Here is a 14,416-nt window from a genome sequence, read left to right as displayed (position 1 = left end):
AAGTTTTACAAAATAGCTCTTTGGCTTTCCATTTCACGTGTGTCTTGCTTAAAAGGATTTTCTACATTTGTTTACTTATATATCAAATTTTATTTTTAAAAAAATACTTAAATAAGCAATGTAGTTAATGAATGAAAGAGATGTAACAAAATAATATTCCAGTATAATATTTTGGTTTTGTTAGTAAGCACGTTGTGATCTAACATTACCTATAATGCTACATTAATTTCTACACTGGTTTTTATACACTCTTGGCTACAGTGAAATTTGTTGTATGAGCATCTACTGACTATATCTACCTGGAAAATGAAGCTATTTCCTTGTAAAACCACAGCAAGTGGCTGCTTATTTGAATTTACTTATTTTTCTCTTTAGCTAAAACTTAATGATGATAGAGTAATAATAGCAATATCTCTCTCTTTTTTTAATTAAATGTTTCTTTTCCTATCTTAGGAGGTGATCTCTTGGGACAATTTGCTGTCGAAAATATACAGAATGAATGGAAAGTCTATGTCAGAAAGCCTCTGGACAGGGAAGAAAAGGATAATTACCTTCTAAATATTACAGCTACTGATGGGACCTTTGCAAGTAAAGCTGTGGTGGAGGTTAAAGTCCTTGATGCTAATGATAATAGCCCTGTTTGTGAAAAGGTAGGCACAGTCTTCTGTCTTCTGTGTCCAGCTGCTTCCATACATAAAAATCTGAATTGTCTCTAAAATTGCTTCTAAGGAGGCTGACAAATAAGTTTTTCTTTCATGTTGGTAACAGAAATTTAGGCTGCTAAGATAGTATGCTGTCAAAGAAAAGTTATTTCTTGGACAGATTTCCTAAATGAAAATCCAAAGACAATTCATTGTTGCCATTTCAACACTTGATGGGTATTTGAAGAGTATAAGGAAAATTGTAGTACACATTTCCTCTGTTAATGCATACTTTTCCAAAAGGATTGTTTTAAGCTGCAGCCACGGTAGTTTATGTACTCTTGTTTTCTGAAGGAAACACAGTCTCAAAGAAGGCTGTTTGCCGCATCACTTAGTTGAAGTATTTGTGTGTTTTCTGCAAGAAAAGAGTTGAAAAGGCTGGAATGTTATCCAGCAGTTGCACTCAACAGCACCAAAAATCTGTAAACCAGGAACGTTTTCTTGTTACAAAGCCATTTACCAGTTTTTCTGCAATAATTGACATGAGAAATGAAGGGGGAAAAATGGAAAGATGGACCCCGAAAGACATATATTTGCCTTACAAGAAAGCTCCAGGTTTTCATGGTCAGCCTTTGGATTTATTTATTTTTTACTTTTGCACATATGGACTTTTCATAGCCATCTTGTTGGACAGAGTTAATGTTACCAGGTGGAAAGCTTTTCTTATTCTAGAAAAATGAAGTATACAGTGAGCATGTGATTCTTCTTGTTAGCCAATGTTTTTGTTGGTCATTTCTTTATCAATTATTTCAGTTATATACAGACTGGTAAATCAGTGGGCTTAGATATTATTCTTGTGTTAATATTGGTGTTATAAGGCTCAGTCCTTCTAATTTAATGCACATCCCCAACATTGATAAGCTGTGAGAGTGCTTGGTCCCTTTAAATTCTTGGTGTTTTTTTCCTTAGTTTTCAATTAAAGTGTAAGCTTTTATTTCATACCATTACACATAAGGCAGATATCAGTTTCTTTTAGATTGAGTCAGACCTACAGAAGATGATTTACCAGAAGGAGGAAAAAATGAAATTACCAAAAATTTATGACTCCCATTTTGGGAATGCATTTAATTATTAGTTAATCAGTTACAAGTGCTTAGAATTCTTAGCTATGAAATGATACTCAAGAGTTTCTATGGTTGTGGTATTAATTCTCTTAAATAATCTAGTAAATGTGAAGTAATTAATTAGAAAACCACATTTGTTTTCATTTTCAGATATTTCATCCTTCATATGTTACCAAACATTCAAACAAGATATTATCTCATTGGTCATTCCTTCTTTGCTTTGCCTTTCCAAGCTCTGCTTACTTCATATGTTTAGTCTTTCAATGTAACTTCAAAATTTTACAGGCATTGTACACTGATTCTGTTCCCGAGGATGCCCTTCCTGGCAAACTGATAATGCAAGTATCTGCCACAGACGCAGATATTCGTTCCAATGCAGAAATTACTTATACATTGCATGGCCCAGGAGCAGAAAAATTCAGACTCACCCCAGACACAGGTAATAACAATATACTATACAAAATTCCAGTCATCACCTCATTTTATAAAATGCATCATTATATTAATACATACATAAACGTCAGTACTTTAAACTTTCCATCAAGAGTTAGTTTATTATGTAACTGCTTAAAATGTGAGTTTTCTACTACTCAAATAGTAATAATATATTGAATAGAAGTCACGGAAAAGTCGAGTATTTTAATATATGAGGAACTAAAGGGTAAATAGGGTAATTGTGATGAAGCCAGAAACTTCTATGCTGAAGAGACTGTAGTAAAAATATGCTATAAATTTTTGTACTTTTTATATTCATTGCAGTAGTGGCAATAATGGTTTATAACCAGAGATATCTGGATTCAAATTCTCTTTGCTATCATTTGGTTTGGCTTATTAAATGGGATGAGGTTAGATGGAGCATCAGATGCTTTTTCGTATTAAACACCGAAAATACCTCCAATTTTATTGGAAGCATTATATAAATGAGATTAACTTTTAACTTGTCTAGCTCTGGTTTTTGTGCATTTGTGACTTCTGGATTTTAATATAGGTCAAAGCTAATGCCAAAATCCTGTGCTCTTGAAAGCTGAAGTAGGCAAACACTTGCAAAGGAGGAGGAAACCATCTACAAAAATTTAAATAAGTGAAATACAGAGATAGAGTGGAAATATGGAAAAGGTTACTGGAATGCTTCTGTGGCAAAATAAATTAGAAGGATCTTACTTAATGGCATTTTTTACTTTGAATGTCAGCTATGTGCTGTGTTGCCATGTTGTTATATTAATTGAGAATTTGCGGAGCTGGAAGAGTCACAATGTTTCAGAATACTTCTTTGAATTTATTAAAAAGAGCAAATAGTTACACATTATGTCACATACTATGTCCGTCATCGTGTTTTTTGACACATTGGAAAGAATATGTGTATTAGACTTCTAGAGGTTTGTCTGTAGCAGCAAATGATGGGTGTTAGTGTGAGTAGCTCTGTTTTATTCATTGAGTGTTAGAGGACCAGAGTCAGCTGTGGAAGGGACACAACTAAACAGCTCAGGAAAACTATATGTATATTTTACCTTATACTTTTTAAAGCCACAATTCTAATATTTTAATTTTATTCACAAAAAAAAACAAACACAAATGAGTTTGTGCATGTATACACATTCTTTCTGCACCATCAGGTAGTTTTACTTTGGCTAATTTCTGTTTCAGAGGCATTAGAAAAAAAGCACAGGGTTTTAGTGTTTAATCATTTAAAACTGAAAAGTCAGGCCACTGACATGTTTTGCCCAAAGTGTAGCTCATTAGTGCAGTACAGCTGTTGACTTAGGCACTGATGAAATTGCTGTCAAAAAAAAAAAATGTTGTTTAGGGTTTTTTCAATTACAAAGATTTTAGGGGAAAATATGTTGGAGATACTTAAATCTTGTAACTTGGATCAGCTCATGTATGTTGTTCTGTTCGTAGGTGAACTGAAAACATTAATACCACTCGATCGTGAACAGCAAGAGGTTTATTATCTTATAATGAATGCCACGGATGGAGGAGGAAGATTCTGCCAAGCTAATATTATTATAACTCTGGAAGATGTGAATGATAATGCCCCAGAGTTTACAGCTGATCCTTACTCCATTACAGTATTTGAAAACACAGAGCCTAAAACCCTTTTGACGAGAGTGCAGGCAACAGACGCAGATGCAGGTATTAATTCTTTGACCAATACTTTTGTCATGGTCTCAGAGTTACAGCGCTGTTTATTTAGTCTTATCCTGAGAGGTGTTGAGTCTTTCAGTAGAAATGTTCAATACCGCTCAGGATTAGACTCCTGAAAGATTTATTTAGATCTACTAAATCTCGTATCACCTGACTTCCATATGTGAATGTCTTGGAAGACATCCCCTTTGTGTCTCTGCAAAAAAAAGAAGTCAGAGGGAGGATAAAAGATAGGATATTTTTAGTATGTTAAGCTATTAATGTTATGATAGGTTAGATCCATCCTTTTACTCCTGGTGTAATTAAAAGGAATATCAAGGCATATCTGCTCATATACATTCATAGATTTTTGAGTGTGTGCTTCTCAGACTAGCCATCCATTATGATATCAAAAAGGCAAGACACTGTTCAATTGTAGTACATGCTGCCCTGTTAAGATTTTTGCAGTCTCTTTGTCTTTACTGTTTACTTACAATTATTTAAGCGAACATGATCTGAAAACAACATTAGAAAGACTTTGTCCTTGGGCTTTATTCTAAAGAATACAACAGTGTAATGGGTTTTTTAAGATATGTGATTTCCATATATCATCAGTTTACGAATCAAATAATACTGATTAATAGTTGCCTCAGTCTCATGAAACAACCAACCTGCTTTGTGCTATGATAACGCTAGGCTGCTGAATTGGAAACTAGTAAATATTTTCAGACTTTACTAGGCTTTGAGGCTCAGGAGGAGCAAAATACTTGTTCCAATAACCTCTGGGGTTTTTTTTCATTTTAGACAGAGAGTTTGCCAGAAATTAAGTTTCTGTTAATTTTTAGGACATAGTTCTTAAATAAACTGACTGAGTCTAGTTATTTGCAGCCTAGCACTGTTACGTCCCCCCGTGTTATTTATCAGCCTGCTAAGCAGATGCCGTTGTCCTAAAGTTATTAGATTTATATTGCTAAATGTTTTGTATTAGCTGGTACTGTGACTGAAGCACAACTATGCTTCATGGTTTTTGTGTGGCAGAAAATTGGTGCAATGAAGCGTCAGCTTAATTTTTTAAATCAGATTACATCTTTATGGAAATCATCCTGCCCTTCACAAGAGCCTTTAACTCCTGCTGAAACTTACTTTAATGTGAATGGTGATATTTAGCATGCATGTTTTTATTTCTGTAAGCTATCAGATCTGTTACTCTGTTAGTATATTTTAATGACTGCATCGTGCTCTGCAATTGTTTCCAAAATGCAGGGATGAACCGTAAAATCCATTATTCACTGGTGAACTCTGCAGAGAGCCAGTTCTCTATTGACGAATTCTCTGGAATCATTCGTTTGGAGAAGCCTTTGGATCGGGAATTACAAGCTGTGTACACTCTAACTTTGAAGGCCACAGATGAAGGTTTACCTAGAAAACTGTCTTCAACAAGTAGCCTTATAGTTTCTGTTTTGGATATAAATGATAATCCACCTGTATTTGAGCATAGGGAGTATAGTGCAAGTGTATCAGAGGACATTTTGGTTGGAACTGAAGTTCTCCAGATCTATGCTGCAAGCAGGGACATAGAAGCCAATGCTGAAATCACATACTCAATAGTCAGTGGGAATGAACACGGAAAATTCAGCATCGATTCAACAACAGGTAACAGATTAAAACTGCAAATATACTTTAGGTCAACCAAGCACCCTGCCATACTGTGTTCTACAGTAATTCAGCCAAGCAGGTTTTGTATAATTTGTGTGCATCATCCTGATTGTAAAGCCAGTGCTATTGTCTGTTCGCCCATTTTGCCAGTGTACTTACTGGAGGAGTACAGTGGAATGTAGAATAGAAACTTTATTTGTTGCTGCTATTTATTGTTATTTGGATTAGATTCATTTAGCTGGCATGGGTAAGGATTTCCTAGCCTGGAATATTCCTTACCCTGGGTGCAGAGGAGGTAAAAAGACATAGATCTGTAATGATAAGAAACATAACAGTCATTTCACAAAAACAATATAATCTGGATGAGTGGTCAGAGCTTGGTAAAAAAAAAAATTGACCGTGAAAACTACTCAGTGGTCCACAAAGACAACAATTCTAGAAGAGTTTGACATTACATTAAAGAAGGTTGAAATATTCCACTCAATCATATATCCAGCATGACAGTGGAGATTTTGAGCTTTCATACTTAGTCTCAGGAAGCATTCTGTGAAGAATTTTTCCACGTTACTCACGATTCTGTGTTAAAAATCAATATACACCTCAACTCTTAGTTTTGTTTTCTTATATAGTTCTTTAAAATTTTTAGGGTTAATTTTCGGTAAAGTTTGTTTTTTTTAAAATAAAATTTTTACCCTAAAGTTAGTAATAGTTAGTTATGCCATTGTAATTGAAATTAAAATTCTTCCAGCTGCTTTTTCTAATGTACCTATAAAAGTACTTTGCCAGTTTAATTTCTTCACATATTTGAAAGGGAAAAGGTTCCAGGAAAACATCCTTCCAGCAGCAAATCAGCATGTATGGTAGGGACTATGGTATCTTAACTAGTCAGTTAAAAGCTCACGCTTTAACTCAGATATTTTTGTCAGTCAAAATTCATGGTCAGATAACTCCTACTAACTCTGAATGCTCTATGCCAGACATGAATGCTGGTTGCAAAGAAAGTCAAGATAAAGTGATTTCATATTTTTTGTTAATTTTAGTTGAAAGTTAAGAAGAGAACATTTTCTAAACATATCTTTTATTCTTCTTCATTTTTCTCATTACAAAATGTGAACCAGGTGGTTTTAAAGTGTGAGTCTTTTGTAGTAATGGCAGTAACTTCTCACATTTTTACTTTCGTGTTTAACGCCTGATCATTTTGTCTCAGTATGGCTCCAGTTTTACATTGGCAAATCAAGCCCTGATCGAGCTGAGTATTTGTCAGACCAAAATCAAAAGTTGCAATATGTGTACTACTACAGTAAAAGCAGAGTTTGTGTGAGGTGATTTGTTTTGTTTTCTTCCCTAGGAGCCATTTTTGTCATTGAGAGGCTGGATTATGAAAGTTCTCATGGGTACTACTTGACAGTAGAAGCCACAGATGGAGGCACACCTTCATTAAGTGATGTTGTGACAGTGAATATTAATGTAACAGATATCAATGACAATACTCCAGTGTTTAGCCAAGACACTTACACTGCAGTAATCGGTGAAGATGCTACGCTTGAGCAATCAGTCATAACAGTACGTATTGTTGTTTTTTTTCTTGGAAATATTCTGTCATGACAATCATTCTTGCAGTCTTGAAAGGATAATGATTTATTTGAAGATGGACATAAATGCATAGATAAATTTGCCACTGAGTGAATTGAAAATTTATTTTGAAAAAGTTTCAGAACCAGGGACTTGAGATGCTGTGGGAAATCGGATGATATTTTGTGATAGTGTTCTCCTCATGAGAAGTCAATTTTCAGAAGAAATTTGGGAAATTAACTGATGTTGATATGTTCAGTTCAAAAGACATTTCTCCCAAGAACTGTGAAATGTGTTACAGCAAAACATCTGTGTGTATCTTCAGGATGAGTTTATCTGAAAGGTGGTAGTCTTTTTTGACCTGTTTTGAATGCGACTGTAATGTCCCTTAGGTTATGGCAGATGATGCTGATGGACCTTCAAACAACCGCATTCGCTATGCAATTGTAGATGGCAATCAGGGAAATCCTTTTACAATTGACCCTACCAGGGGTGAAATAAAAGTGACTAAACTTCTAGACAGAGAAAAGGTAAGATTTTGGTGCGTTTTGAGCAGTTGGGACTTATTTAGCTATACATAACCACATGTCCACCATTTTTTAATTATCTTTGTAAATTATCATTTTATATTCCAAAATTAATATAGCTGTAATAAAGTGAAAGCATCTAATTATGTCCGTACTTTTGAGGAGGACTGGAAGGAAGAGAAACAAATGAATACTTGGAGTTTGTACTAAAATATTTCTTTCTTAAAGCAAAAGCTATGTTCCTTTTTGCTCCTTAGTGAATATTTGATTTTTTTAACAATTGTTATCTCTTAGATTTCAGGATATACCTTGACAGTTCAAGCTTCAGATAATGGAAACCCAACTAGATTTAACACCACCACAGTTAATATTGATGTTTCTGATGTAAATGACAATCCTCCAGTATTCTCAAAAGGAAACTATAGTGTTATCATCCAGGTAAATACAAATAGTGAAGAAATCAAATAAATAATAGCATTGGAGTGTTAATTTTGACTTTAAAAATCCTATGGGGTATGATAACCATAGTACTTCAGTTATGGGTGTCTGTATTTTTAATTATTTAAGGTTGTCAGTGAGAATGCTTACCTGAATAAGTGTTACGAGTTACAAAATTCATACTTCACAGTCTGTTTAAAAATTTACCTTGCAAGTCAATAGTGTTCTTTTTTATGTACTTCCTGTGTGTACCTGTATGTATCTGTTATATGTTGTGTTTATAACATTCTTAGCATCATCCGGATAGCAAAATTATTATTTATTTTTATCCTTTTTTTAATATTGGAGTTAACTGTTTAGAAAAAGATACTTGAGGTACTTATTACTGTGAAACAGGTGTTGTGCACTGTGGCACACAGGTCAAGCCTTAGTTTGTATTGGCCTTCTCTGGGATTGGACACAGTTAAAACAGGAGTAGTCTCTTATATTGCTACATAGAAAACCTTTGGCTAATTGTTCACTTTAGTATGGTGGTAGTGAACCAGATTCTCAATGGCTGGTATATACTTGCCTGCTTCAACAAACTCTCTACTAAAGCAAAGCAGCATCTATACTTTTCTTTAATCCAATAGAGAATAAATGGAGAGGAACAAAAGAGTTGTATTAAGACCTTTATACTAGCAATGTGAGTGAGTTCAATCCCTTGAGTCTTTTTGCTGTTGCTAATGCCTGGCCTTGTATAATAAATAAGTGGGGATTAGGTAATGTTATCTGGTGCACTGCACCTTCCTAACATACCACTTCTGTTTGAGACCATGTACATGATTTGTAAAGGGAGCTTTCTGAAAGAGGACAAAGTAATTAATCTCTACCCAACATAATGCAGAGCATACAAGCAAAGTGTCCTGGATCTTACTTTTGTTTTTTAAAAATAACAGATTTCTATGTTTGTGTGCTGTCAAAAGATATTTTGTTTTCTTTGGTTACAATCTTACTTGAAGTGAATGTTAATTAATGTATCCCCTAAAACTGTAGATAATATAGTCAATGTCTGTAATATTTCCTTTCTTCAATTAAAAAGGAAGACCTTGTGGTTCATAGTTCATTCATATCAGCCTCTCCCAGTATGAGGGCAGCACAGAAGAAGCTGGAGGAGTTGTCCAAGAATGCTGGTGTGCATTTCCTAACATATTGGAGATGAACATATTTGGGCATTGTTGGAAATGTGCTTAGTTATTCTGAAAATCAAATTACTTTAGATGTCCAGATGTAAATATTTGTATCTAAAAATGATGATCCTTGTCTGTTTTGCTGAAGGGGAAAAATACTTCAGCTGCAGTGTCTGATAATTAACTTGACTTACTCTTTCAAAAGCAAACAGTATGCTCATCATTAGTTTTTGCAACTGTGAAAGGATAGCATTTCTTTATTGTTCTGCTTCACAATAACACTTCTACATTTTTTGCATCTGAAATATTTGTCTGTATAGATATAAAAACATCTGGTCAAAACAGTTTAGCATGAATATTCTGGGAGAGATTTTACAAATGTTGGATAAGGTCGTGTGAGTGTATTACATAAATGATAAACCGAAGTGTGTGAAGTGTCTGTGAAACCTCAGACATCTCCATGATGGGAACTTGAGAGGATTTTACGATGCAAATTCTAAAACTTGGATGTCATGTTTTAACTGGACTATAGCTGTAGCAGCCACAACTGTAGTCAGAACACAGGGAGTCAGGTGGAGTGTATTTGATTATTCTTAAGAGATCTTTTAGGTATTAACAGGTAAATTTGAAAGATTCTGATGACTTGGCAATTAAACTACAGTAATCTGAATTCATACCAAAAGTGGAAATGTAAAGTTTCAAGGCTGAGCTACTTCTAAAAATATAAGACAAAGTTTTTAAAAAAGCAGGGTTTAAAAATGTACTGTCATTCTCCTTTTGCGTTTTTTTTTTATCATTATTCTTGGAGGACAGTATTTTTCTTTCAACAAGACTGTCATTCTAATTTCTCTCGTACTGGTTAACTGGTTTGACAATAATTTCTGTTATGAAAAAGAAATGGACATCATCGTCAGTTATAACAAAACCAATGTAATTGTATTTTGTATTTCTAGGAAAATAAGCCTATTGGATTTAGTGTGCTGCAGCTAGTGGTGACAGACAAAGATTCTTCTCACAATGGCCCTCCTTTTCTCTTCACCATCCTGAGTGGAAATGAAGAGAGCACTTTCAGTATTAACCAGCAGGGAGTACTAGCAACAGCTGCTACACTGGATCGCAAAGTGAGGGATCACTATTTACTTCACGTTAAGGTAGGATGTGCTACTTGTAGCTGTTCAGTGTTAGTAGTGTAAGTATTTATTTAACTTTTCCCACTGTCCAATCCTGTTCTTTTTCCTGCCTACTCCTCATCTTTCTGTTACAAGATCCTGACGTGCGAGGTACTCATTTGAGGTAATATCCCTGAGGTGAAATCTTCAAAGTTGATTGGTTTAAATGGGAATCTACATAGGTGTAATAGTATGCTTAAGTAAACTCACAGTAAGGGTAAGTGTAAGTTAAGGAATGTTAACTGGACCAGCAGTCTTTTGTCATTCATGTGAGATGCTGGAAAAGCCAGCAGGAGACAAGTCCCTTGAGCCACCTCTTTTTGGCTTCTTGTAGCCATGATTTCTTCCTTTGAAGCTGTGAGCTGGACCACACTGATGTGATGGAAATAGGGATATTGAAAGTTGCACATCATGGCAGTACTGAAATGCTCTTTTTTTCTAGTGCCACATTCTTTTTCCAGTGACAGCTGAAAACATCATCTCTTTTTAAGTTTGGAAAAGCAGGTCAGCAGGCTTTTGTAGTAGTATTGAAACTTTCATCGCAGTACTTCAGATTCTCAACCTTGCAGTGGAAAACATCTTAAAACTCAAACACTATCTTGAAATCAGGGGACTGGAGCATCTTTCTTACAAGGAACGGCTGTGAGAACTGGGGCTGTTTAGTCTAGAGAAGAGGAGACTGAGGGGAGATCTAATTAATATTTAAAAATAACTGCAAATATCTAAATGGTGGATATCAGGAGGTCGGGACATCACTTTTTTGTGTTGTGTCTAGTCACAGGACAAGGGGTAATGGAAAGAAGCTGGAACACAAAAAGTTCCATTTAAACATAAGGAAAAACTATTTTACTGTTCAGGTGAGGGAGCCCTGGCACAGGCTGCCCAGGGAGGGTGTGGGAGTCTCCTTCTCGGGAGGGTTTCAAAACCTGCCTGGACACATTCCTGTGTGACCTGATCCAGGTGCACCTGCTTGAGCAGGGGGATTGGACTAGATGATCTCTAAAGGTCCCTTCCAACTCCTACCATTCTATAATTCTATGCCTACATTTGCCATTGTGGAAAAAAAAAGGTGTCCAAAAATCCAGGTTGTGTTAACATAGCTAAGTTCTCGAAAATAGCTTTTTGTAATGTAATGTAAGAAAAGTTAAAACCATTTTTTTTAATCTTACCCAGTCCATTTTAATTGAGTTATAAATTAAAGCAACTGTGAACAGGAGACTTAAAATGAGTAAGCTAAAAATAGCTGGCTTTAATTCTTAAACTTCATTTTCAGGTTTGTGGTTTATTTTTACAAGAGGAATTTCTTTCAAATCTCCAAGTTATTGTCATACATAATTTTGCAGACAGTTTCTGCACATGCAGAGTTTTAGAGCAGTACTGTCTTTGTCAGTGCATACCAACACTGGGGTAATGATTTTGATGTATTTATACTAAGCCTATCTCTTCTCTTTGGGGAAGGAAAAAAAATTCCCATGGGTACTATCTCTTGCTGGTTGAGTCACTAAAACACATTATCAAGAGTCATCGGTATAAGAGTCAGCACAGATAAATGTTCTATTTAATTGTAGTTTAGTTGAGGGTTTAATAATTTGAGATTACAAAGAGGGCAAAGAGGTATATCAATTCCTCTCTTCGCCATTTTTTTTCTCTACAGTGATCTGCTAATTAGTAGCAGGACAGGTACCTTCAAGGTACCTAAGTGATAGCTCTGTGGCCTTCCTATGCTGCATGAGTCCAAAGAGCAGTGCAGCTGGGCTTTGTCACACTTCCCTAATAGGCTTTCCAAGTTTGGTATAGATTCCCCAAAGCCACCTTTCTGTTTCAGGAAAAGGAATCAGCAGTGTTTTCCTGTACGTACAATGAGTGTAATACAAGATTCTTATGTTTTATTTTATATTTTCTCTAAGCAGTAATTGATTTCTATTTGTTTTGCTTCTCAGTCATCTCCTGTGAATGCATTCACAGGCAATTGTGTCTGTTCTACACAGACTGTCACACACCGGTTTTGTCATGTTCCATGATTTAGGTGCACCTGTGGGCATTCCTAATGTGCTTTAAGTTTGAGACACCTTCCTTCTAATACCCTCCTCTGAGTGGAATCTTGGAATTCTTTCATTTCCAATCTACTTCTTAGGCTGTAGGATACTTGTAAACAGCTTGTCAGTACTTCAACTGTCTTCTCTTCAGCACAGCACTTGAAAAGTGCCTTTTTTCTAGGGAATGAATAAGAGATATTTTATTGGTATCCAATAGCTAAAGAAGTGTCTTAAAACAAATGTATCATTTAGATCAAAGGCTTCTCAGAGATCATAAATCATTAAAGCAGACTAATCTAATGTGCATTTTTTTGTGTGCTGTACTACCCAATCCCAGTACAACAGACCTGTAGTACGAAATCCTTTGATTTACAGGTTCCCTGCTTGGATCCTGGAAATCTGTCACTGTCTTTTAATTGCCATTTGTCATCTTACACTATGATACTTTTTAAAAACAGACACAGTGCTATAGTTTGCTATTATCTTGTTCCTGGTGAGTCACTATACGTATGAAGGCATCCAAGACTAAAACTAGCTTTTCCATATCAGAAGACTCCAGTTCAAATGATACATACATACATGACTTTTGTGAAAAAACAATCTTCCCCTGGTCATTTAAAAGATTTTTCAAAGGCTGTATGTAGGAAGGCATCTTCTCAAGTTTATACTGTCTTTAATTTCTGCTCTTTGATCTTGCAGCTCACAAGGTAATGGCTGCATATGATGTCTTTATACTCAGTTTTGGTTTTTAACTGACCTTCACTGGTGTGCTTCTCAGTATTGACAGCTTGTACCTTAGTTGCTTTCTGAGTGGATTACTGAGGCAGAGGTCTTTTATGTTGCAGGCATACGTTAATTAGGGGAAAAAACAAACACCCTCCACCCAAAAAAAAACCCCACGAACAACCCCTCCCATACACAGCCCCCTCACCCACTGCCACCAAAACCCTCTACTTAACATGAGCTTTTTTTCACTTTACTTTTGTGCTTTTAATAGAATGTTTTTGGTTTTTTTTTTTCAACAACCACCTACATGTGCATGCCACTCAAATTTGCTTTCCCCCCTCTCCAAAGGAAATAGATTACCCATTAACAAATGTCTCACAGCATTAGTGTGTGGAATCTTCAGCTATGAGTCATACGGTCCTTTGTGCCACACTCTGAAGTCTTTAGTTTGAAACCACAGCAGATTTTTAAATATCTACACTACTGAAAAATAATTTCTCCTGGGGCTCTTCTTTCTTCTTGCTGTCCATTTGTTATAATTTTGCTTGCCTGTTTGTTTTAAGCCCTTTCTTGCTTCTCTTGGGCATTTCTTCTGTAGCTAGACTGCCTGCCTTGTATTGTTTCCAGGCAGAAATCTAGACAAAACAAAACTTTGCCAACTTGAGCGTGCTTTCTCTCTCGTTATTTATGTTTGGGTAACTAGAGGGCAAGTTTTTAGCTATGCCTGTCTTTTGGAGTTAACAGATGAAGATGTGAAGTTCTATGAGCTACCTTTTAAAAATTCTGTGATTATGTACACATCCACAGATAACTTGTGCCTAAAGCTCTTCCTCTTTTGCTTAAATTTATATGAAAAGTCAAAAACAGCTTCTCAGCACAGATCTTCAAAGTGTACCAACTACCTGTAGTCCCTCTAAAAGCATTGTAAAATCTTTTGAACAATGAAGGATATCTTCTACCTTCTAAGAACCTGTGTGTCCTCTCTCTTGCTTTACATCACTTCTTCTTTGCCCATTTCTTAGTCTCACTTTCAGTAACTTGAAAAAAGAGCTCTGGGGAAAAAAATGTAGATGGGAAACAAGAACTGAGAAACAGAAAGTGAACCCAAGGGAATGCTCTTTTCTCTCCTTTCTGTTCTTTTGTTGTCCCCGCTTCTTAAAATGATGGTGTATGCTTTTGTCAAAAAGGGACAGAGGACAGGGGACACGATGTTTAAAAGGGCTTTAAAATTAAA

At 35.6% G+C, this 14,416-nt stretch overlaps 1 protein-coding gene across 6 annotated transcripts in view; it reads left to right on the top strand.

Annotated features, from left to right (window-relative positions):
* The window catches only part of FAT1 (FAT atypical cadherin 1), a 104,335-nt gene that overhangs the window by 76,776 nt on the left and 13,143 nt on the right, over positions 1-14,416 (top strand). For all 6 annotated transcript variants that reach the window (XM_061992041.1, XM_061992040.1, XM_061992045.1 and 3 more), the window contains exons 11-18: positions 454-650; positions 2,051-2,204; positions 3,665-3,898; positions 5,153-5,542; positions 6,894-7,108; positions 7,510-7,647; positions 7,939-8,082; positions 10,205-10,402. In XM_061992041.1, the coding sequence (XP_061848025.1) occupies positions 454-650; positions 2,051-2,204; positions 3,665-3,898; positions 5,153-5,542; positions 6,894-7,108; positions 7,510-7,647; positions 7,939-8,082; positions 10,205-10,402 (1,670 nt within the window). The remainder of the gene's footprint in view (positions 1-453; positions 651-2,050; positions 2,205-3,664; positions 3,899-5,152; positions 5,543-6,893; positions 7,109-7,509; positions 7,648-7,938; positions 8,083-10,204; positions 10,403-14,416) is intronic.

The sequence above is a fragment of the Colius striatus genome, chromosome 3 (assembly GCF_028858725.1).
Source record: "Colius striatus isolate bColStr4 chromosome 3, bColStr4.1.hap1, whole genome shotgun sequence".
NCBI lineage: Eukaryota > Metazoa > Chordata > Aves > Coliiformes > Coliidae > Colius > Colius striatus.
This window is presented reverse-complemented; position numbering and strand designations above follow the sequence as displayed.